General features: G+C 49.7%; 7 protein-coding genes across 7 annotated transcripts; 4 read left to right on the top strand and 3 right to left on the bottom strand.

Moving 5' to 3' along the window:
* Positions 1-317: 317 nt before the first annotated feature.
* Positions 318-6,568, bottom strand: N7471_009479 (C50 family peptidase; the record flags this gene model as incomplete). The annotated part of the gene is made up of 2 exons (XM_057282198.1): positions 318-1,897; positions 1,951-6,568. The coding sequence occupies 2 exons, from the start codon at positions 6,566-6,568 to the stop codon at positions 318-320; spliced, it is 6,198 nt and encodes a 2,065-aa protein (XP_057133081.1).
* A 207-nt stretch (positions 6,569-6,775) lies between these two features.
* Positions 6,776-7,787, top strand: N7471_009478 (DUF5321 domain-containing protein; the record flags this gene model as incomplete). The annotated part of the gene is made up of 2 exons (XM_057282197.1): positions 6,776-7,235; positions 7,297-7,787. Coding segments are annotated over 2 exons (639 nt in total), but the record flags the coding sequence as incomplete, so codon positions are not given.
* A 541-nt stretch (positions 7,788-8,328) lies between these two features.
* On the bottom strand, positions 8,329-10,478 carry N7471_009477 (citrin; the record flags this gene model as incomplete). Its single annotated transcript, XM_057282196.1, has 2 exons — positions 8,329-10,230; positions 10,302-10,478. The coding sequence occupies 2 exons, from the start codon at positions 10,476-10,478 to the stop codon at positions 8,329-8,331; spliced, it is 2,079 nt and encodes a 692-aa protein (XP_057133079.1).
* A 3,709-nt stretch (positions 10,479-14,187) lies between these two features.
* On the top strand, positions 14,188-14,571 carry N7471_009476 (uncharacterized protein; the record flags this gene model as incomplete). The annotated part of the gene is made up of 1 exon (XM_057282195.1): positions 14,188-14,571. The coding sequence occupies one exon, from the start codon at positions 14,188-14,190 to the stop codon at positions 14,569-14,571; it is 384 nt and encodes a 127-aa protein (XP_057133078.1).
* A 701-nt stretch (positions 14,572-15,272) lies between these two features.
* Positions 15,273-16,690, top strand: N7471_009475 (N(6)-L-threonylcarbamoyladenine synthase family protein; the record flags this gene model as incomplete). The annotated part of the gene is made up of 2 exons (XM_057282194.1): positions 15,273-15,382; positions 15,445-16,690. 2 exons carry the CDS (start codon positions 15,273-15,275, stop codon positions 16,688-16,690), a joined length of 1,356 nt encoding a protein of 451 aa, XP_057133077.1.
* A 350-nt stretch (positions 16,691-17,040) lies between these two features.
* Positions 17,041-17,661, bottom strand: N7471_009474 (uncharacterized protein; the record flags this gene model as incomplete). The annotated part of the gene is made up of 5 exons (XM_057282193.1): positions 17,041-17,132; positions 17,190-17,267; positions 17,327-17,338; positions 17,396-17,574; positions 17,639-17,661. 5 exons carry the CDS (start codon positions 17,659-17,661, stop codon positions 17,041-17,043), a joined length of 384 nt encoding a protein of 127 aa, XP_057133076.1.
* A 412-nt stretch (positions 17,662-18,073) lies between these two features.
* On the top strand, positions 18,074-21,378 carry N7471_009473 (putative PHD finger domain protein; the record flags this gene model as incomplete). The annotated part of the gene is made up of 3 exons (XM_057282192.1): positions 18,074-20,487; positions 20,539-20,642; positions 20,672-21,378. 3 exons carry the CDS (start codon positions 18,074-18,076, stop codon positions 21,376-21,378), a joined length of 3,225 nt encoding a protein of 1,074 aa, XP_057133075.1.
* Positions 21,379-21,564: the final 186 nt, after the last annotated feature.

Here is a 21,564-nt window from a genome sequence, read left to right as displayed (position 1 = left end):
TTTGTCCCGCATGAGGGGAAAAGGTCCACCTTGATAGGATTATTCTTCCTATTTCGGATGTTATAGGATTATATAGATGGTCTATGTATGTAGGTGATATTTGATATTAAAGCTTGGAGATACTGCACTAGACATTCTTGAGTCTATTAATTGCACCTTAGGATATAACATAACAAGTAGACATTGTTGAGTCTATTAAACTTCTACCTCTCCAGTAGCTGACCGAGGAAGTATGAAGAGCCAAATCAGATTGCTGCCCACAGTGGGGAAAACGCCAAGGTATATATACACAATAAGAGGGAAACATGACCTCAGATTCACTCTAAAAACACCGGAACTCCATAAACCACAGGCGCTGCACCGTTCAGATACCTCAACACACATGCACCCCTGGACCGCGCAATTGCTGTGTCAAGCCCAACATCCTGCCCTCGGCTCTTATCCTTCTTATCCTTCTTCTCAACCAGACCCCACGCGTCAAAGGCAGTCGTGGTAAACCGGTCAATGTCCCGATCCGTGACATCCCACAGCGTAGCCACAAGCGCGGGGCTGCCTGCATGGAGATAATTCATCGGCGTGCCGTAGGGCTCATACTCGCCGGCTTCGGTCAAAGTGCCGCTACTACATCCCATGAGGAAAGTAACAGCGCATTGCGTGAGTCGCTTGACTGTACGGCCGCGGATATACTGCGCGCCGCTGCCGTGGCCGAAGTACAGGAATAGACCCTTCTTTTCCAGCGCGTCGCGGAATTCGTCTTCGGTTGGTTCGCGCTGTACGACTGCAGTCCAGGATTTGAACTTGGAAAGGTCTTGTTCGAAAGTTGTTTGCGTTGTGCGTAGGTCGCCTGTTGGGTTGAGGACAAATGCGCCAGAGTTGCGGTCAACGATGGCTCCGGAGGATGCCTTGCGGAATTGGAGGACTCGGTCCCGGAGGCATTCGAGGGATGGGACGCGACAAACAGGATATCCTTGGAGACAGGGAAGTGATTCCCACGGGAACAGGTGGAGAGCTTTATCGAGCACGAGGATTGTATGTCTCGGCGGCCGTGATGCAAGTTCATCACGCGCAGCTTCGTGGTAGCCTCGCAAGGCATCGAGGGTATCTACGACCATCATGTCGAAGTCAATCTCGTCATAGGCATTGCGCTCGCCCTGGAATTGTAGAATATCCACGACAAAGTAAAGAAGATCCATCAGCGTGTCTTCGGGCTCTTCTTGCTCTTCAAGATCGCGAAGCCCGATGAACAAGTCCACTACATTCTGGTGTAGCGTGAGCCGGGGCCCGGCAGCCTTGCCACCCTTCTGCCGAGAAGGAAGATGCTTGTCAAGGATGCTTTGGAAAGTACTCGCGAACCGGGCCAGCGCGGTAGTCTCCCGCGACAGCGGTGAGAACACACCGCGGAACCCTCCAAACCATATGTTCTCAATGTTTTGAAGCACACTTTCCATCCTACGGTCGAGCGCTTCGCGGGTCTTCCACCATTCCTTCTTCGACAACTTGTCCGTCTGGGCCTTGGCTGCATGTGCACTTTCGTTGGCGAGCTTGATGAGTTCTTGCATTTCCTCTTTTCCATCCTCGAAAGTGAACTGCTCTTCATCGTCATCTTCTGAGTTCCCGCGGTGGAGGGGAAGACGCAGAAGGAACGGCGAGCGGTCTTTTTGGAGTCGTGAAACCACAAATTCAGTATGGTCTGCACTCAATGACAAAGAGAGAACATTCCAAGTTTCGGGCAGAATGTCGACGTAATCCTGTGTGAAGTTGGAGCAAAGATCATTGTCCAGCTCGACAGCTGAGGGGAACGAGGTTGGCCAAAACAAGGGGTCGGCAAAATCAGCCAGCTGTCGATCGATATCAATCGCCATACGCTCCCGGGCAAATGCGCCAACACGTCCGATCTCTAATTGAAAAAGTCAGATATACGTCAAATCGAAAGGACCTCGCAAAACTTACCATTCATATTTGCGGGCGACTGAGCCAGAGTCGCTGGGATCCCGGGAGAAGTCGCATGCGATAGCATAGAGATCCGACTCATCAAGCGAGATGCCGCATGGCTATCAAGCGTTGAGCCTAGAATTGTGGCATCAGAGAAGACACTGGCAAGACAATCGCTCGCTTTGGACAACATAACCGAAAAGTCATCACTGGCTCGTTGAGCCTTGGTGCGCGTTGTTTTGGCTGGAGCCCTCGTTTTCCTTGTCGGCTTTGTCGGGGGTAAACTAGGCTCATCTGCCGTCTTGCTTGGTGTTTTGAGTGACGGGAGCGAAATTGTAGATTCAGGTAAGACACAGTACACGGCATGGCTGGCAAAACGGCGAATTGCATCGGCCAACAGATGCTCGCTTTCACCGATCTCCAGAGTGATCTTGCTTTCTCGAGCCACGGCAAATTGTCTGGCTTCTGCAAGTGTTTGGGCAGATCGCTCAAAGTCGCGCAATTCCCGCAGGCAATCAGCTTGCTGTCTGAGGATGTTGCCTTTGAGCTGTAATAGGGATTTAGATTGGACTTCGGGGAGAGTAAGTTTTGGAGCTGTGGCTTTCTTTGTGGTTTTGGTAGGGGCGGAACTGGTTGCACGGGTCCGCCGAGTGGTGGTGGTAGTCGTAGTAGGTGTTGGGGTCCGAGGTGTTGGGGTTCGCCGGCTGCTTGTTCTAACCCGTAACTTGTCCATCTTTTCTTCGATTTCTGCCATGCCTGCTGCCTCCAGATTGGCAGGCATATCAGCCGAGGTGACCGCTGTGATGATTTTATCTGCTTCAAGGAGAACACGGAGTGCCTTGTCATGTGCGCCCTGGGTCTTGTACAGAGACGCAAGCGCCATTTGAAAAGACACGGTTTCAATACTTTGCTGGGTTCGTTTAGACGACTCGGCCGCTGCAGAGAGATGATCTTGTCCCTCATTCATGTGGCCACTAAGAATCCAATGGCAACCAAGCTGGGTCTGCGCCGCCAGTAGCCGTGCATTGGCATCAAGGGTCTTGTCAATTTTCAGCGCTTGCTCGCCATAATAGATAGCATCCTGGAACAAGCCATGATGGGCAGATAATGTTGCGAGGTTCAACAAGCAGGTATGGTGGGAACCCAGATGCGGCCAGAAAGGCGCACCTTGGATGTAGCTGGCAGACACATCCGGGGAAGACCCGTTCTGAGACAAATCAAGCTTTGCGATACCATCAGCAACAGCCTCAACATCAGAGCTTCCTGCAGCAGGCAACATCTTGTCTTGCTTTCTTTGGGCTAGCCTCTCAACCTTGGCCCATATGCGGCAGTTGAGCCTTACAGACAACTTTGCGAAGTACAGAGCCTGGGTTGCTGAGCCTTGTGCGGAGAACAATCTGGACTGAACAAAGGCGGCATCTGCTACCAGTCTTTCCCATGAGATCTTCGATAGGACAGTCAAGTTGCTTAGTTCTGACTTCTGGCACTTTTCATAGAGTGCGCGCGCTGCTGAAAGAACGGCGGCGGCTTTCTCGGGCTCTCCGGTCTCCAGAAGATATTCCACCCGTGCAACTTTGTAGGAAATGATAGCAAGAGAAGAAACCTTGGTTTGAGCAAGATACTGCTCACCACGCGAGAGGAGTTCACCTGCCTTTTGGCAGTAGCCCAGGCGGCAATTCTGCAGTACCAAGCGCGACAGAATGATGATGGCGTCTGACAAATCCCCTGATTGCTGGAGCTCCGCGGCACGCAATATCAGTTCCAGGGTGCATAGTTGAGCCTTCCAAAGCCCGTGGATTTCGGTATAATCAACCAGGGCCTTCAACTGCAAGACCCAGTAATCCGTGTCATTGATGCAGAGCAGCAGTGTTTTCCAGTCATGGGACTGGCGCGTCAATGAAGTCCACGATGCAAGCGTGTCATCTAGTTCGCTTGCGTCAATCTTGCCGCGGTGGAAACCGATGATAATGCGCAATGAGTTGCTAATATGGATTGCAAATGAAGCAAGATCAACATCATCTCGGACCTGCAAACCGTCATCCAAAGCCTTTGTTCCTGCATCCACCAGAGTTTCAATCAAAGACGAATCCAAGGCAGTAGGTTGCTCCAGTAGAAGACGCAAGGCAGAGATAATCACACGAGAGTGGCGAATAGGGTAGACGTGAGGGGGGTAGAGGTCGAGGAGGGAGGAAACAGCCGAGCCGAGAATCAAGCGGAACTCTTCTTCGTTTGAAGAATAGCTATGCATGTCAACAAGCAAGCTCATCTGCCATTCGAGAAGAAGACATCTCTGTTCGAATGCTAGTTCAGCATCATCATAGACAACAGAGGGGTGAGATCCCTTCCTGCGCAGCTTCATCTTCAGAAGGGCGGAAAATACACGGCCAAGCATGAACCCGGGACTCTTGGGATCCTGGTTGACCAAAGTTGGATTGCTTCCTCCGCTGCTCTTGACGATCTGGTCCAGAGTACCAGAGAGAATGTATTCTGCAATCGATTGTCGAAACATCTGCTCTGATTCAATGTACATATTGCCTTCGATGTACAGATGAGCCATTCTCTCGAATTTGAGGGCTGCGAATGCGGTGTTGCGTTGAGAAGGCGAGCAGCTTGAAAGCAGCTGGGTAGATTGTTTGAGAAGGGGTATGAGTTCCCGATAACCCTGTCCGGCCTCTTTTTCTTTGATGTATCGAGACCAGAACAGGTTTGAAAGCTTGACAAGTGCCATCCCAAGGTTTTCTGTTGTCTCTGCGTCTTTTTCATCGGGAGATTCGATAGTCGAGAGCAGGCGATGGCAATCAGTCAGAATTGGAAGCATGTCTTCCCAAGGTGGCCTGTGAGACATGATAGAAAGCTTCCCGATTGCGACAGTCGAATCAATGGCAGCTAGAATGATGCTCCTAGAAATTGAAATGCGTTTGTTGAACATCTCGAGCTCCTTTTCATCGCCATCTTCTGTTGGCTGGCGTCCAACATAGCGTCTGAGGAACCTGATGAACGCTTGTAGATATTCCCTGATCTGACTAGCAACTTCATTCTTCTCGCTTTCAGTCTCGGAACTTTTTGTGATAGCCTCTCCGAACCAAGCAAGAGCCAGCTTCTTGAGTCTTGCAGCTTCCACCAGCAGTTCATCTAGGTCGTTTGCGCTTCCTCTTAATTGCAACCCTAGGGATTGAGTTGCCTCTGACACAGAATCCAAAGCTCCATCTAGGAACTTTTTCGATGTCTTTGAAGCCTGGAAATGAACAGATGCAATTTTACACCGAACTGTTGCCAGCGAAAGAGACTGGGTTTTTGAGAGGGGGTTGGTGGCTTGTGTGAACAGCTTCATAGATTCATCAAAACAGCCCGCGTCGAAAGCAAGCTGCCCGAGAAGAGTCATGAGCTTGGCTGCCTGGTTGGCGTTTTGTGTTTCTGAGGACTTCTTCTTGACCTCTGCAATGGATGTTTGCATCCGGGTAACCGTTTTGTAGATTGAAGCAAACTCGGCTTTCTCAATACCCTTGCTCCGGTGAGAAAAATTACCAAAATAGCGAAGCAAAGGATCGAACACTTCCTTGCTCTCGTCACAGACATGACCGGACAGCTTCCAGCCCAAACATCGAACCTCGAGGGAAAGTAGTTGCAAGGCCAAGGAGGTCGTTGGCTTCAAACTGTTCGAGGCCTCATCCTTTGAGAAAGACGTCCCCGAGCAAAGCGATAGAACTGTATTCGATAATAGCTGGAGTTGTAGAGCAGCTTTGTCATTCGATAGTTGACCCGCCTTCAGGGCAGCCAAAATGACTTGAGCAGGGCTGCTCGAATCAGAAAGTTGCAAAGAAGGGGAGACCTTCTGGATTGTGGAGGCTCTTCTATCAGCAGCAAATAGCCGCATCACATTCGAGTGAAAGGGAACAAGCAAGCCATACAGCGATTTCGCGTTCGAGATGTGAGCGAACGTCAAGAGATCCGACATCCGTTCTTTCGAAGCTTCTTCGTCTGCCGCATCCTTCGCTTCTGTAGTCTTCTGCCCGGCCTTCCCGCCATCCAGATGTTGTTGGATTCTCCGCTTCAAAAGTCGAAGCTCTTTGTATGCCGCATCGTTCAGTCCCAGAGAGATAAGCTTTCCCGCAAGAACACAGAGCCCCTGCTCGAGCTGCATATTCGGGAACTGGTCATTCCCAGCGTCATTTTTAAGAGTGCGCAGTGTGGACAAAGAAAGCCTGGCGCACTCCGCAGCCGAGGCGATTCCCGCGTCGGGGCCATGGGCAGTATCGGGTGTATTATTCTGACGCTTTGCTGTAGATATCTTGGCTGCATCCGTGAGGGTCTTTAATGTGGCATTGAATACCTCCGTAGCAAAGACCAGCTTCTCCTGACACGACAATGCCGCGGCCTCGTGATCGGCCAATGATTGCAGCGCCGCATCATTCGCAGGTTTCGTCTTCGTTGCGCGGGAATTTCTCGCTCGACTCGGTGTCGCGGGTGGTTCTCTAGTGGATTTTGTGCGTTTCGTGGGTTTCTCGGGCATCTTTGGCGACCCGCGGAGGAGTGTTTGGAGGGACAACACGGTAGCGTCGGAGCATGTTGTCGTTGATCGGAGGGCCTGTTTCACGGACTCTGTTAGAGAGCTGGCCGGTAAGACGGTGACCGCCATTTTCTTGGTCGTTTTATCGAAGCTGCAGTACTGAGGTCATCGCTCGCGTCGAGCCTTCGATGTGCAATCGCTATCGGCCGGACTCTAAACGGAGGGTTGTCGCAGCAACAACAGCGCTATACCTTATTGGGCGTTGATAGCCTTATCGCCTCAGGCAATCACGACCTCAACTTTTCCCGCGTTTTGAAGATCGACGGTTGCTGCTAGACGCAAACAAAAGCTATGGCTTTCAGATTCAGGCCCTTCGGGCTTAGCAGACAGATATTTTCTGCTCCTTCTACATTAAACGCTACCAGACAATGCCGCGCTCCGGCTGGGCGCTCATATTCGACCTCCGATCGCCTTCCGAAGATCGCAGACACGTCAGTATGGACGGCAATGATTCCCCGATTTCTTCGGGGTGGTAGAGCGCGCAAGGATCCTGCGAAAGAGAAATCTAAAGAATGGAACCCCGCGACGTTCTACATCATCATGTTCACTCTGATCGGCTCGCAGGCCATTCGCATGCTCACTTTGAAGAACGGCTATGCGGCGTATACTCGGACGACGGATGCGAAGATCGAGCTTCTAGCGGAGATTATTACACGAGTCAAGAATGGGGAGAAGGTCGATGTGGAGAAGTTGCTTGGAACGGGCGATGAGGTGAAGGAACGAGAGTGGGATGAGGGTGTGTTAACCAATATCCGACAGTTCTGTTCTAAGGCTGGTGTCTGACTATTTCTATCTAGTACTGCGCGAGATTGAAGCCGAGGATTCCCTATGGCATGAGAAGAAGACCGCCCAGTCGCAAACAGAGAAACGCCAGGAGCCCGAGAAAGAACAAAAGCAACCCACACAGCCTTCGGAAGAAAAAGCCACAGATGAGGTTGTTAAGACAGAGTCGACACGAAAGCTTAGATTCTATTGAATGGGGACTCAATTTGATCTTCATCAAGAACGAGCCTCTGGTCTTGAGGCTCGGTCATGTGCGGGATATACGCCATCACATTGGGCCACTGCCGTCTCAATGATGTCGAATTGGTCTTCTAGATCACGATAGGATTTCCTTCTATCCATGACAATTGGGTCAAGCATTGCCCACACACATGGACCCTGTCCATGACCGATATATCCTCGAGGATATACATGTAACATCACCTGTACAGGAAATCTTTCCTCAGGAGTAGATTCCGATACCCTTTTGCGAGCTTGCGTGCTTCATGTACATATTTTCCCGAACTTTCAATCAACAATTCAAAAACCCAGAACTTATGATGAAGTTCATTGCAGATCACAAGATCAAATACACCCAAATACTTCCTTGATCCGGATAGGATCTATCTGCTCTCTAGACACCACTTGGATCAACCATGACTACACATGTCTACACTTACATTCACATCAAGAACAAAAGAATATCAACCCAAATCAGATCTAGATTGATAGAAACACCACAATCAGAGCCCTCTAAGACAACCCACACACCTTCTTTCCAAATCTATCTGCTGTTGGTACAATGCAAACACGGGTGGTCTCCAACGAAGAAAGAGAAGACATCATGACGCAAAGGGGGGGGTTCACATCCCAGGTCAAGCCCAACTGAACCACGAAGAGGGCGGACATGGAAAAGAATCCGAAAGAAAAGTGAGAAAGATCTCATGCTAAATCGAGGGAAAGATAGGCCTTGACCCAATGAGAAATGAGAAACATGTCGCTAGTAAAGAAAAGATGAAGAAACAAAGAGCAGAAATAACAGGTTCACTAGATAACAGCAAGCCTCTCTACTTCGAGCCCTGCAGGAACTTGGGCCAGTTCTCAGGCAGTGGGACCTGCACCCGGCCAATGTTCTGATCCAGGTCGAGGATGAGCTTGAGCGCGTTCCTTGATCGGAGGTAAGGCAGAGGCGCCTTGGCGCCCTGTCCGCCGACACTAGGCTCGACGTGGCCAGTGGGTGTAATGGCCTCGCCCTCACCGGGCATGGGGAAGTTTTTCTGCAGGACCTCGTAGGCGGCCAGGGTGAAACCGAACTGAGGTGAAGAACGCATGATACGGGCGGGTCCACCCTTGAAGAAGGCAGCGAGACCCTCTTCTTTCCAAACGGTGGAAGCGCAGTGGCGGAGACCGTGGTACTTGGTGTCACCCTTGCGGGCTTCGACCTGCAGACGGGTTTTGATGACGTCGCAGGGAGTGGTTAGGTAGGCGGCGGGCATACCGGCGATAGCACCGGCGGTGAGAAGCTGGACAACGCCCAGTTTGTTTGTAGCGGTTTCGCCGAAGAAGTCGGACTTCAAGTGTGCGTATGTAGGGAAGTAGATGGCTGAGAAGGGGACATCGCGAAGGAGACAGGCACTGGCTCCCTTGTACAGGCCCACCAAACCGAGGTTCTTGACAATCCAGAGGGCTGAGCGGCGAGGGGCACCCTCGACATTCTTTGCGATTTCACCCTGGACCTGCAGACGGATCTTCACAATCTCGAGGGGATTTGTGAAGACGACTTGACAAGCACCGGCAGTTCCACCAGCCAGAAGCTCTTGAGCGTACTTGATCCTGTTGGTTTCCTTGTCTGTGAAGAAGCCACGAACGAGATCGTTGACAGTCAGCTTAATAGCCTTTTCAGGCGCCACACCAATCAACTGAGGAATGACACCAGAGTAGAGACCAGTGAAACCCTCGTTGCGAATAACCTTCCTAGCGCAATCGATGGAGTTATTGTACAATCTCTCGCCGGGGCGAGACGAACGCTGGTTCTGCAGGCGGGTCTTGACCAGATCAATGGGGTAGACCATGAAAGCACCAAAAGCACCAGCAATACTACCCAAAGCAAAGTGGTGTGCAGACTCGAGAACGCTGTGAAGCACAGTCTTGGTCTTCTCGGCCACTTCCTGTCCAGCAGTCAAGGCCTGGCCTACAGCGATCACGGGGATGCGCCATGAAGCATCGATAACCTTGGCGAAGTCTCTCTGGGAGAGACGTCCCGAAGGCGCATCCAGTCCAGCGAAGTGGAACAGAATATCGGCCTCCATGGGTGTGAACTGGGAGAAACGGGTGATGCGAGCGGCCTCGTTCAGGAAGTCGGCACGAGTGATCTTGCCATCGGTGCTCTTCTTTGTTGCTTCACGGACAACCAAATCAATGATATCCATCTCGCGCATGACATTCTGGAAAGCACGGACATTGGCGTAGGAGATGCGGTTGCTGGTCGAGATATTGCACAGGGTGGGCAGGTTCTCCAGGACATGGTCGGACAGTTTGTGTTTTGAGGTCTCGAGAATAATGCGCTGGAAGTCCTCGGGCTGGATAAAGCCATCACCATCCTTGTCGAAGATGTGGAAAGCTTGGCGGATGCGCTCACCCTGCAAACCGCGCAGCATCTGGGCGAATTGGGGGTAGGTCATGTCATGGCGAGACTTGGAGCGGCCTCCGTACAGGGATGCCCATTCTGAGTTCCAATCAAAGGGAATGCTGTCAGCACTCTTGTTCATGTTGTACAGTCTCTGCATAGTGTCGAACTTGACACTGCCGGTTCCATCGAAGTCGAAGAGACGAAAGGCGATCTCGTACTCGGCGTCGGGCTTCGCGAGGAGGTTTTCGAAGGAGGCCCAGTCGCTAATGTTCAGCTTGCCAGCTCTCCGTCGGTCTGCGACGTTGAAAAGGACGCCATATTGTTCGCGCTTAATCTTGTGCTGTTGGGAGGAAACCAGATTAGCAATTGCGAGGATTTCAGTACCCTTTTGCAGTCCCTGGTGACACTTACATAGTCCTCCTGCTTAGGTGCCACGGCATTAATGAAGTTCTCCTGGTTCATGACGAGATCTCCATTCTCGTCCTTTTGCGCGTGGCGGACAAAGTTCGAGCGCGAGTGGTGGGACAGCTGAGGCTCCTCTGTGCTGCCCAGGAGTGATTCCTTCACGGCTTCCGTTACTCTGGTCATTGTGTATATCCAAGTTGACTTGTATTAAACAGAAAAAAAAAATCCACCGCACAAAAGAGAAAACTGGGGGAAGGGAGGGATCGAGGGATGTGGAGAAGGGGAGGATTGAGTCAATAGAAATATGATAATATAAGGAGCCCACTTGGTAAAGTTTCTGGGCTTGTTCTCTTCATAAGATTATATTAGAATAGATAATTATGTATTCTCAGGTAGATTTGATATTTTATTCCTCTAATAATACAACCCACGCATACACCCGTGGCCACGTTGAATTTTTTTTTCGACCCCTTGGTTTATTTTTTCATTATGGCGTTATTTACCCGGGCAGATCGGACCGAATCACAGTCTCACCTTCACCGATCTCCGCATTTCTCGCCTTACATATGTACTCCGTACGGAGTAAATATCTATAATATAAATAGGTCCCTTAATTAGCCTCAACAATGGGACTTTCTTATTGTTCGAGAAACAACTTTTTATCCAGTTATTTCTTGGAATGGCAAATGTTTGCCACCACGAGCCACGGGATAAACGGACCTGAACCAGCCACATCCCAGGGACAGAGGCAAAACGAAAAACACAGTCAGCAGGCGACTTTCAAAGAAACCGAATAAAATGATCAGGAAGAAACCGGGAGTTGAACCTGTCACATGGGCCCTTTCGGAACCGGTGAGCTCTTAACGAAAAGACGAAAAGGCGTCTCCGAGTTCGGTGCGGAGTTCAGTGGGAACAAGTTGGAGAATTTCTTCTCTATTGGTCAGTTTCATCTCTTCCCCTCTCCTTCCTCTCCTTCCTCTCCTCCCAAGCCTTCCAGACTCGGCTCAACTCCGGATTTTATGTACGGAGGACTCCGTACCGTTATACCCCCTTTTTCTCCGCACTCTATTACAATCAGATAATGCAATGGAATATTGCATTTAACCGACTAGAATTGCTATAATAGCAGTTCATGTTCATTCGAAATATCTATGACTTCTCTATATTCTTCTAAAGTGCCCGGTTCTCCACAGCTTTCACAAAACTCAATTGCACTAGAGTTGGAGAGTTTTCTGAAATCCGACAGCTACGCTATTCCATATATAAATCGGGATCATTAGGAGAAGTTATATATTGTGCGTAGTGGGGTGTAGCGGTGTAGCTATAACACCCGCCACCGCAACTCCCAGCCCTAAAAGTACTTTTCTTGGGCTTGAGCCTTTAAAGCTCCAGAAGTGATTCACCGGGAGCCAAGCCTGCTGCCATTGCCTTGGGCTGGGGTAACTCCACACGATATTTCCGTATGTTGCAAAACCATCGTTTCTATGGGAGAGATAAAATAAACCACCAATTTCAATGCGGCCTATAGTATATCTCTACTCTACTGCAAACTATGTACATCCAAGGTACAGAGTTGGAATACAAAGTTATCCTAGCAAGTGTCATTACACCTGGCAGTACCACCGAGGGCCGTAAGGTAAAATCAATGTCATACTCATATAGACAAAAGCCAGATACTCAGCGAAAGATAAAAGGAGAAACAGAAGAATTCGAGAGTGATTGGAAGAAGATATGTACTTTTTTCCTACAGTAGAACGATGAGAACTCTATGACAAGAGCATAAGAAAAATTGATATATTATCACTGCTACTAAATTTACATGTTAAATTTGATCCCCTTTGAGTGGTGGAGCTTACGCGATTCTTCGTGAAGGTACATCCTGCTTGTCCTTGAACTCTATAACCCAGAGCCCGAGGACATAATACTCCTTCCAAGTCCCAACTGGTCATACTAAACTCATATGATTGAACTCGTCAAGGGTCACAACTGCTTAAAGGAGATGATGGGCTCTTCTATTTATTCATAGGTGAACTCAAGAAGATCCCATCATACCCTTGCGTACATTATGTATACATTGTTCTTTCCGACCTCTACATTGTTTTTGCTCATACACTCCACCTTCCTCGCCTCGCTGTCATACATCTAGAATAGAGCTCCAAGTGTCATTGGTTTGTTTCGATTAATGCGCGAACACAAAGAATCTTGAATCATCTCCGAGTCCTTTGTGGGACTTGTACACCTTGTTGATGAACATGGAACAAAAAGCTTCTATACAATATATATTGTCATTTCTTTCATTCAGGGGGAGGGAAGAAAGATAGTATGTCCTCTATAATCTCGAAGAGTGATCTACAATATCTTCACCCATTTATAACAGCATATAACAACTCATCACAGCTCAATATCCCAACTCAAGAGTCTATACAAACAAAGAATTTATCCCCCTTCCGATATTTACAATGCCTAATAAGCTAACCAATCCTCGGCCTATTTGAAAGCCCTTCAAGCCCCAGTCACTTCCACGACAAACAGGAGATCCTACCAACTAGCTATGAAAGCCCCCACCTCCCAACCCGAGCTCCGAGGCCCCCAACTAGGATGCTACGGATTCCGCTATTCTCATACGAGCTTGAGTCAATAAGTTTATTCCAAGTTTTCTGTGTATTCTGTGCATGATTGCTCCATGTCCTTGTCCTGCATGTCTGCGTTTGATGTCATTCCTACCGTCCAATCCCGAGTCCAGTCATAGGTCCATATACTTGGATAGAGCTAGCCGCTCGTCTCATAAAATCAAACACTTCCTCCCCTGGCGTTGTCCTAATCATGTAAATGTATGTAAGAACTCCGTACTCCGTATGTATGTCAATTGTGCGTTGTCGATCTTATAGGCACTTTCTATAAATAGAACACATGCTCAAGCATCACATCGTACAGCATACGTGCTCTGTTTGAAGAATTAGGAATAAAGTCACTAGGATGATCACGCAAGAAGAATGTAACATACAACATATATGAGCATTATCTTGTAAGGACTGGAGGTCAATTGGCCAAAAAGCCACACCAAATGTGACCAACTGCAACTGCATTTACTGTGTATCTTCTAATTAAGGATAGATGTCATTCATCACTCAATTGAAGAGTAAAAATAGTTGATAGCGGCATCAAACCCATGTGATATCTAATTTTAGTACGTCGAAACAATCCTGCCAATATTTAAACCAATCAGCTTTCGCTGTGACTGCTAATCACTGTGATGATGCGGGGATATCACCCAATAATGCAGGAATCCACTTGATGGAAGTGCGATCTTCCTCACCTATTGAGTGATAGTCGGTCGAGAGTTTCGAATCAAATGGACAGGAAGACTAGGGTGTGGTTCCAAGTGCAGTTGGCTGCAGAGCATATTGGACCCCCCACCGTCGAACCCTAACAATCCGTCACATCACACTAGACGGGGGTTCCAATCTGTGGGGATTTTAATTGGTTGGATGGGACGGAAGCTTTCCCAAGTTAGAAACTCAAGTGTGATGGTGGTGATTTGTGCACCGTCGTGCATGGGGTGGGCGCTTAGGCAGAAGGTGGGTTCCCCTCTCCCACTCAAGTGTATATAGCCGCCCTCATCTGTCCCCCAGGAGACTACGTTTTGCATATTGTTTGAGATTTTCCTATTTTTTTCTATTTTCGCCCATTCTATTTTCGTCTTACGTCTTGTCTTGGCTGGCCCAAGTTCTTCAACTCCTTATCTACATCTACGTCAATAATTTGTTTCTCTCCTTGCCTACTCGGATATCTTTGTTGATCAAAGTTTCCCTGTGAAAACCAAATCCAAATAACATCAACTACATTGTTGTCTTAAACTTCTTCAACTATCGTGGATTCTTCATCCGTCATAATGTACACAGCCACTGCCCGTGTCGTCAAGCCAAAGCTGTCCTTGAGCATCTCTGCTGTGCAGAATGCCCCTCGGCCATCGCTATCACTCAAGTCACCAAGTGCTCTTCCTCGCACGCCTGTCTCGCCAATCTCCGCGGCGAGCCCGACCAGCATGAGATTCTCTTCATTGCAAGTTCCAAGCTATGCATACACAAACTCTTGTTCATCGAAGAGCATCCTTAAGAAGCAGTCGTCCTCGCGCGCCGGCACTGTTGACAAGCGTATACAATTCCAAGTGACACCAACTGTCCACTGTGTGACGCCAATTGAGAATCCAGACGAGTATTACGGCAAGCACATGAAGATGTCACGAGAAGAACGGCGATGGACGGTCCGACAGTGAGATCAAGCTCGAGATCTGTATCACTAATGACCATCCACGGCTGGAGTAATGGGGAACGACCAGGTGCTTCTGAATGACTCGGGGTTTACGCCTTGCTTTTGCGATGATCCCGCGCCATGTACCCGGGCCTCTTGTTGATCACCTCTATCCGCACAGCATCTTGCGCCCCCGACAATCGACATCCTCAAACTGCAAGGTGAAGTCCTAGAAATGACAGAACGGCGCATTAATGTGTTCATCCAGCCTATGGTTCTCTGGATGATTATGCTGCCTCTCGCGCTTTTTGCTGGCCCAGAACTCCTCAGTATTATTCACCTGGGCTGCCTCGGCCTTTGATGCGTACCACACATTTTGTTGAAAGGAAAACAATGTATCAGTGTTTTGGAGGAACAATATATTTATGACGTTATGATGGGACCTGGATTGATGATTTTGATTTTGAGTATATTTTAACCTAGTCGTTCGTTACTGCAAATATAACGGTGTCCTCGACCCTATATTGACATTCTCAATTCCAATTGCAAGTAAACCCAAGATTCATAGATAGCTTTCTTTGCGACAGTATGGAGTACTCTGTAGATCACTAGTTATAGATTGCTGTTTTGGTACCTGTTTTAGGGCTCCATTTGAGGGCTTCTCCGGCCCGTGCGCGTCCGATCTTTTTCGCCCCTGTCGCCGCTCGAACATCGAGCATCTTACCAATGTTATTCTCAGTTGCTCCTGCTGCGACTTTTCGCAGATCGGCGCTGAATGCGAGGAGATGTTTGACCTCCCGCCGTGGTTTGCTCACGTTGGCAATCGAAACGTCATGGTAAGCGGAGATCAACGCCCAAAGAACAACAAGCCACTCAACTAATTGATTGCCACCAACAGTGACGATACATCAGTAGCCATCGTCGAGAAAACAAAGAAAGTCTCCGGAAGCGCAGCCAAAATCCATTTCCTTGAAAATGTAACAGCCGACACGCGCGCGCATCGCGGAATTCACCCTATCATCGCCCTCGAATCCCACCAAGACAACCTCGCGAACCTTGTACAGAAAGCCCTTAATTACCTACCGGAGTCAAAAACAGGCGATGGACTCAAACTGGTAGATGGGACCCGTCGCCGCCTCCCCGATTTCATATCCGCCACAAGAGGCCCCGGAATGCGGTCCAATCTGTCTGTAGGCCTCGACACTGGAAAAGCGCTGTCGGTTGCATGGCAGATCCCCATGGTCGGAGTGCACCACATGCAGGCACATCTTTTGACACCGGGACTCGTATCATGTCTGGAAAATGAAGCCAAGGCCGACCCACCCGCAACAGCGCCTGAATTCCCTTTCCTGTCCATTCTCGTCTCTGGCGGCCATACGACTCTGGTTCAATCCAAAGGCCTTACAGACCATAGAATTCTGGCTACAAGCGAAGATATAGCTATTGGAGAGGCACTCGATAAATCCGCACGAGATATCCTACCTGATTCTTTGCTTCAGGAAGCTAAAAGTACCATGTACGGCAAGAATCTGGAGCAATTCGTCTTTCCGAATGGCAAGGCCGATTTCGAGGATTACTCGCCACCAGGATCTCGGGGTAAAGAAATAACCAAGCGCGTAAGCGAATGGGGCTGGTCTCTCACTACTCCATTTGCGAATACGCGGATCATGCAGTTCAGCTTTTCTTCGATTTCGAGCATGGTCGGGAAGATCGTTCAAAGTAACGGTACGAATATTGAGGTATCGCATGCAGAGCGTGTCGACCTAGGTCGGGAAGCCATGCGCGTCTGTTTTGAGCACCTTGCCTCGCGCACCGTTATCGCTCTGGAGACTCTGCGGCCGCACAATAATGGCAAGGATGACATCAAAACCCTCGTTGTCAGTGGTGGTGTTGCCGCTAACCAGTTCCTCATGAAAGTGCTCACTTCTTTTTTGGAAGTGCGCGGCTTTGGCCACATCAAGATCGTTGCTCCGCCTCCATATTTGTGTACAGACAATGCGGCCATGATTGGGTGGGCGGGAATTGAGATGTTCGAGGCTGGCTTCCGATCTGACCTCAGCTGTCGTCCTCTGCGGAAATGGACCCTTGACCCGAAGGCTGATGACGGAGGTATCCTTGGCCCAGGAGGCTGGATCAAAGAGTGATTATTGTAGTTGGATAAATATCTGCTTGTATATTAGTGAAATAGCCCTCTATGTATAATAGCGCGTGTAACATAATGCAATCTCATCCCTATAGATCTCTTAATGCAGCACCTGAATTGTAATAAATAAATTTTGAATAAAAGGAGTCATAGTGCATTATGGACATGTAAGACCTAGAATCATCAGAGACGCCGATGCCATGTAACCTCCGAGTCCACTCATCACCTATGTATCCTCCACAGTAGGGTATCGAAGATGCGCCGTTGCAACCCATGAAAACGAACCAAACTCGCGACCGGCCGACTGTGCAATGCAAGTACTTTGAGATAATCAAGTTGTAACCGTCGTGATCAGCCGCCGACAGGAGGACCGCTTCGCTGTAGCGAAGCAATCTGTTTTCGAAGCTCCAGGAAGAAGTCTTTCCCGTTCGCCATGTTTTGCGCTGTAGATATGGTTATTGCTTGTTCAAGGGTATGCTGTGATCGAAGGGAGACTGTACCCTTGGGACCCCAGGCAGTAGATCGTTGGGTAGGACCGTCTTTAGAATGAGATTTGTAGGGCGTCGACAACTTGGTTTCTGTATCAATGGAGCACAGGTTAGGCTTGAGTAGATATGGAGGCAGCGATAAGGCGTACCATATGATCCTGCTGTATCGCAAAAGCTTGGTCAGCCATTGTACTTGTAGATTAGGTGCATATACATACGTTTCAGAACGTTCTTAACCTCTGCGGCGTTGAACCCCCGTACAGGGACATGCTGTTCCTGCGGAGGGTTGGATGCGCCCCAAGCAGCATTGTTATCGCGTGCGCTTCCCTGTCCTCCTGATTTATCACGGTTGTTCGAGTTGCGCTGCGACGCCTGGCGACTGGGTCCACCCCGCCATCTAGGAAGGCAGTAACAGTTAGCGAAGCTGAAGCGCGTGGTGTTCTGGGATAGAGAACGCGTACCTATTGTCGCTAGAACCGCTCATGTTGTAAACCTATGCAAAAAGGGAAAAAATCAAAGCTCGATCGAATGAATAAAGTCGTAAATGGCTCGCAAGGGACAGCTGTGGATGTCATGTCCCTATGTCAAGCTGCGGAGGTGCTTAAAGTCCAGATTGGCGCCTCAGGCCAACAGGCCCAGACAGCTCGGGCGTCTCCGCCTTGACCAGATAACTAAACACCTCATCGCGCCTTGCAGCTTCCACGGGCTCTGGCGTCCTTTGCGTCCATTGTGTCCATTCGTTTCTAGTTTGCTGTCGCATGACTTGAGACTTGCGACTCTGATATTTCCCGAGGCCCCTCCTAAGTCCGCCTCTGAACGCGACCTGACGACGTCCGATCAACAATCGCCATCCCCAACGAGCGACATACACACAGCCGAAAGCTTGTTCTTAAATTATGGCACCGGCGGTCCGACATTCAATCTCTGGTCGTCCATCACGCAGTAAACCTAGGCCTTCCCTTAAATCATCCAACAGCGGCTCCTTCGATTCCCCTGACGGCCCTGCTTCAAAAAAGCGAAAGTACGTTCCAGGTGGCCCTGGAGGAGGAGGAAGATTCATCGACTTCGACGCTGCAGCTGCAGCCGCCGCCGCCGCCGCCGCCCAAGAAACTCCCAAGAAAACCACTCTCCGACGCCACTCCGCAAGTGCTCGAAGCCGTCCACCCGGTGAGATGGATCAACCGTTCTTAGCCCCTCCACCACCACCTCCCATCATGCCCACAACTCCACCCTCTATGTCGCGTCCAAGGCGCGATAAGAACCAAACCCGCGGTCGGTTCACCTCCTCCACGGCCGCCGCTCTTGCTCTCCAACAAGGCGATGGGTACAAGCCACGCGAAGAACGCGGGTGGGAAGAGTTCCATCCTGACTTGGACATTGATGGCAAAATTGCTGTCTTCACGTCCGAAGAGGTTGATGCCCCGGATAACTCTGCTCCTGTCTTGAGCTTGGAGTCACTGGCTGGTGCGACAGTCTCGGATCTTTCAGGATCACCAGTCATCATATCAGGCGAAATGGCTTCTCCAATCCCAATCAAACGCAGGCCTGGCCGTCCACCTCGTCGTCCCGAGGCCATCCTTAACGCCCTTCTTGCCCAGCAAGGACAAAAGATTATACCGCCCCCGGGCCCCAACCCCCGAGAGAAACTAACACTGCCCAAGCCGTCGTTCAGACTGCGTGACCCTTTCACATTCTATGAGAAGAAGGGTGTCGGTCATCAAAACTATGTCGACCGGACTATGGCAAATGTCGGATACCAGGAAAGCGATCTTTTCCTCCGCCATGACCGGCGATTTATTCGAATGACTGAAGGCACCCAAGAAGATGACCTCGATGTGATTCAACCTGCCATGACAGATGGAGACGTTAACACCACCATTGGACGTGTCGAATATGACATGGATGAGCAGGATGAAAAATGGTTGGAAGAATACAACGCCAAGCGCCGTGAAGATCAGCTCGAACCCATCAAGCCTGCTGTGTTTGAGATTACCATGACTAAAATCGAAAGGGAGTGGCATGCCCTCGAGAAGCGCATCCCCAAGCCGAATCCCAAACCCCCACAAACCGGACGTCTTCGCTCTAGCTCTGCAGCTGCAGTCAATGGCGAGACTGTTGGACCAGGCGAAGAACAAGATAGCAAGTGCGCTATCTGTGATGATGGCGATTGTGAAAACTCGAATGCAATTGTTTTCTGCGATGGTTGTGACCTTGCAGTGCATCAGGAGTGTTATGGTGTTCCTTTCATTCCAGAAGGTCAGTGGCTTTGCCGCAAGTGCCAGTTGCTGGGAAGAGGGTCCACCAATTGTATTTTCTGCCCAAACACTGAGGGCGCATTTAAACAAACAACCTCATCCAAATGGGCTCATCTACTCTGCTCTTTCTGGATCCCTGAAGTCTCTATTGGTAATCCATCTCTTATGGAACCGGTGACCGATGTTGAAAAGGTTCCACGCAGCCGCTGGAAGTTGAATTGTTACATTTGCAAACAGCGGATGGGTGCATCTATTCAATGCAGCAACAAAAACTGCTTTGTTGCCTTCCATGTTTCATGTGCACGCAGAGCTCAACTTTATCTAAAGATGAAGATTGGCCATGGTCTTATGGACTCGCACCTTCTCAAGGCTTTCTGCGACAAGCACGTTCCTCCTGACTGGCGATTGGAGCATGGTACTGATACTGCAACTGCCGATGCCATCGAATATTACCGCAATACCATGCAAGGTAGACGCTGGGGAGACAGCCAAGCCGCGGCACTCTCGATGGGCCCGGCGCACCCTAATGATGGAGAAGGAGAGGATCGTACCCTCACTCCTCGCATTACCTTGACAGTTGGCAGCAATAAACGGAAACGTGTTCCCAGAACAATCTGGAAGCTGCCCTCCGGTGCCCCAGTCATCCCCCAGGTTGTGTTAAACTCAGTGATTGCTTCTCTTGGGCGATTTACGGTCCGCCAAAGGAAGCAATATGCCGAGGATGCATCCAAATATTGGACATTGAAACGAGAGGCGAGACGTGGAGCAGCATTGCTCAAGCGACTGCAGTTGCAGTTGGAGACCTTCTCATCTATGGAAATGACACGAAGAGACTACGTGGCAATGGGTGTACCCGGACACAAACGTCTGGAGCGTCGCATTGAGTTTGGTGAGAGACTTTACAAGGATCTCGATCGATTGAGGATGCTATGCGACGAAGTGAAGAAACGGGAGAGGGAGAAGTTGAAGGATGCAGAGATGCTCCGTAACATCGTCGATCTTGTCTACTTCCCTACGTTCCCACTGCTGTGGCCAATCTTTGAGAAGGCTCAACTGTAAGATAGACTCCTCCTACTCTGTCAACGCTCATACTGACTTTATTCCAGGCTCGATGGAAAGGGTGTGTTTGCAGCAGGCTTGATGTCAATCCGGCAAAGGCTCAACGAACGATTCTATCCGTCTGTTGCTGCCTTCTCTGCCGATTTGGCCAGTCTTTTCACCTCTGAAATTGGCGTGGAGCCCGCTGGCGACACCGCGGAACTCAAGCGCAGATCAGTGGTCGCGCCCCGGAGCTCAGCCTGGAGCAACGCGAGAAGAGAAAATTGGCAAAACGGATAATCAAAGTCATCCAGCCTTCCCTCGAGGATGCCATCAGGAAAGAAAGCGAGCTCAACCGCAAACCATTCGAGAAGGAGTTGAAGGAACTGGATGTAATTCTTGACCACAGTGTGATGTCACGCAGTGGTGATTCTGTCGAGCCGGAAGGTGATACTGAGCTTTCTGGTCACCCTGATGCTATGGAAGGAGTTGAACAAGCACTTCCTACGACAGAGGCTCCATCGGAAACCCTGCCTATAGATGAGCAACACCCTGAAGCAGAAGAACTACCTCCTGCTGAAGACCCTATGAAGGGTGTTCCCACCTACTATCGACATCCAACACCTGTCTTGACCGAGCAAGACCAGCAGCTGCCTTTGGCTTTGGGTGGCATTCAATGGTACATGCAGCCATTTGACCCTGTCGGTACAACTGTTCACGAGGAACGGTGGACTGGACGGGATGTCATGCGTGGGATGAGTGAAGAACTCAGTGAACTAGATGAGGATGAACTCGAAGGGTTGAAGGACTTGGTTGATGATGGAGACCTGAAGGGCCAGACCACCAGCACCCCGGCTGCTTCACAACAGAATACCCGTCGGACTCGACGTTTGCGAGGCTCACGATGATTACTTTCTGAGCATGATGCATATGGGGTTCACGAATTGATTTTAGCGCAGTTCAATTTTAGGAGTTAGTTTTTGTATGAGTATCTGTACTAGTTCTATAGCTAATAAAGCTTTAATATGGCGATTTCTTCAGTCTTGGCATCACAGCCGTTTGTCATGGTCAATATAAACCCCCTGCATAAACTC

Source organism: Penicillium samsonianum (assembly GCF_028829775.1).
Source record: "Penicillium samsonianum strain IBT 33392 chromosome Unknown utg000005l_segment0_segment0, whole genome shotgun sequence".
Lineage (NCBI taxonomy): Eukaryota > Fungi > Ascomycota > Eurotiomycetes > Eurotiales > Aspergillaceae > Penicillium > Penicillium samsonianum.
Note: the sequence above shows the minus strand (reverse complement) of the source record. Positions and strands in the feature narration are given on the sequence as shown.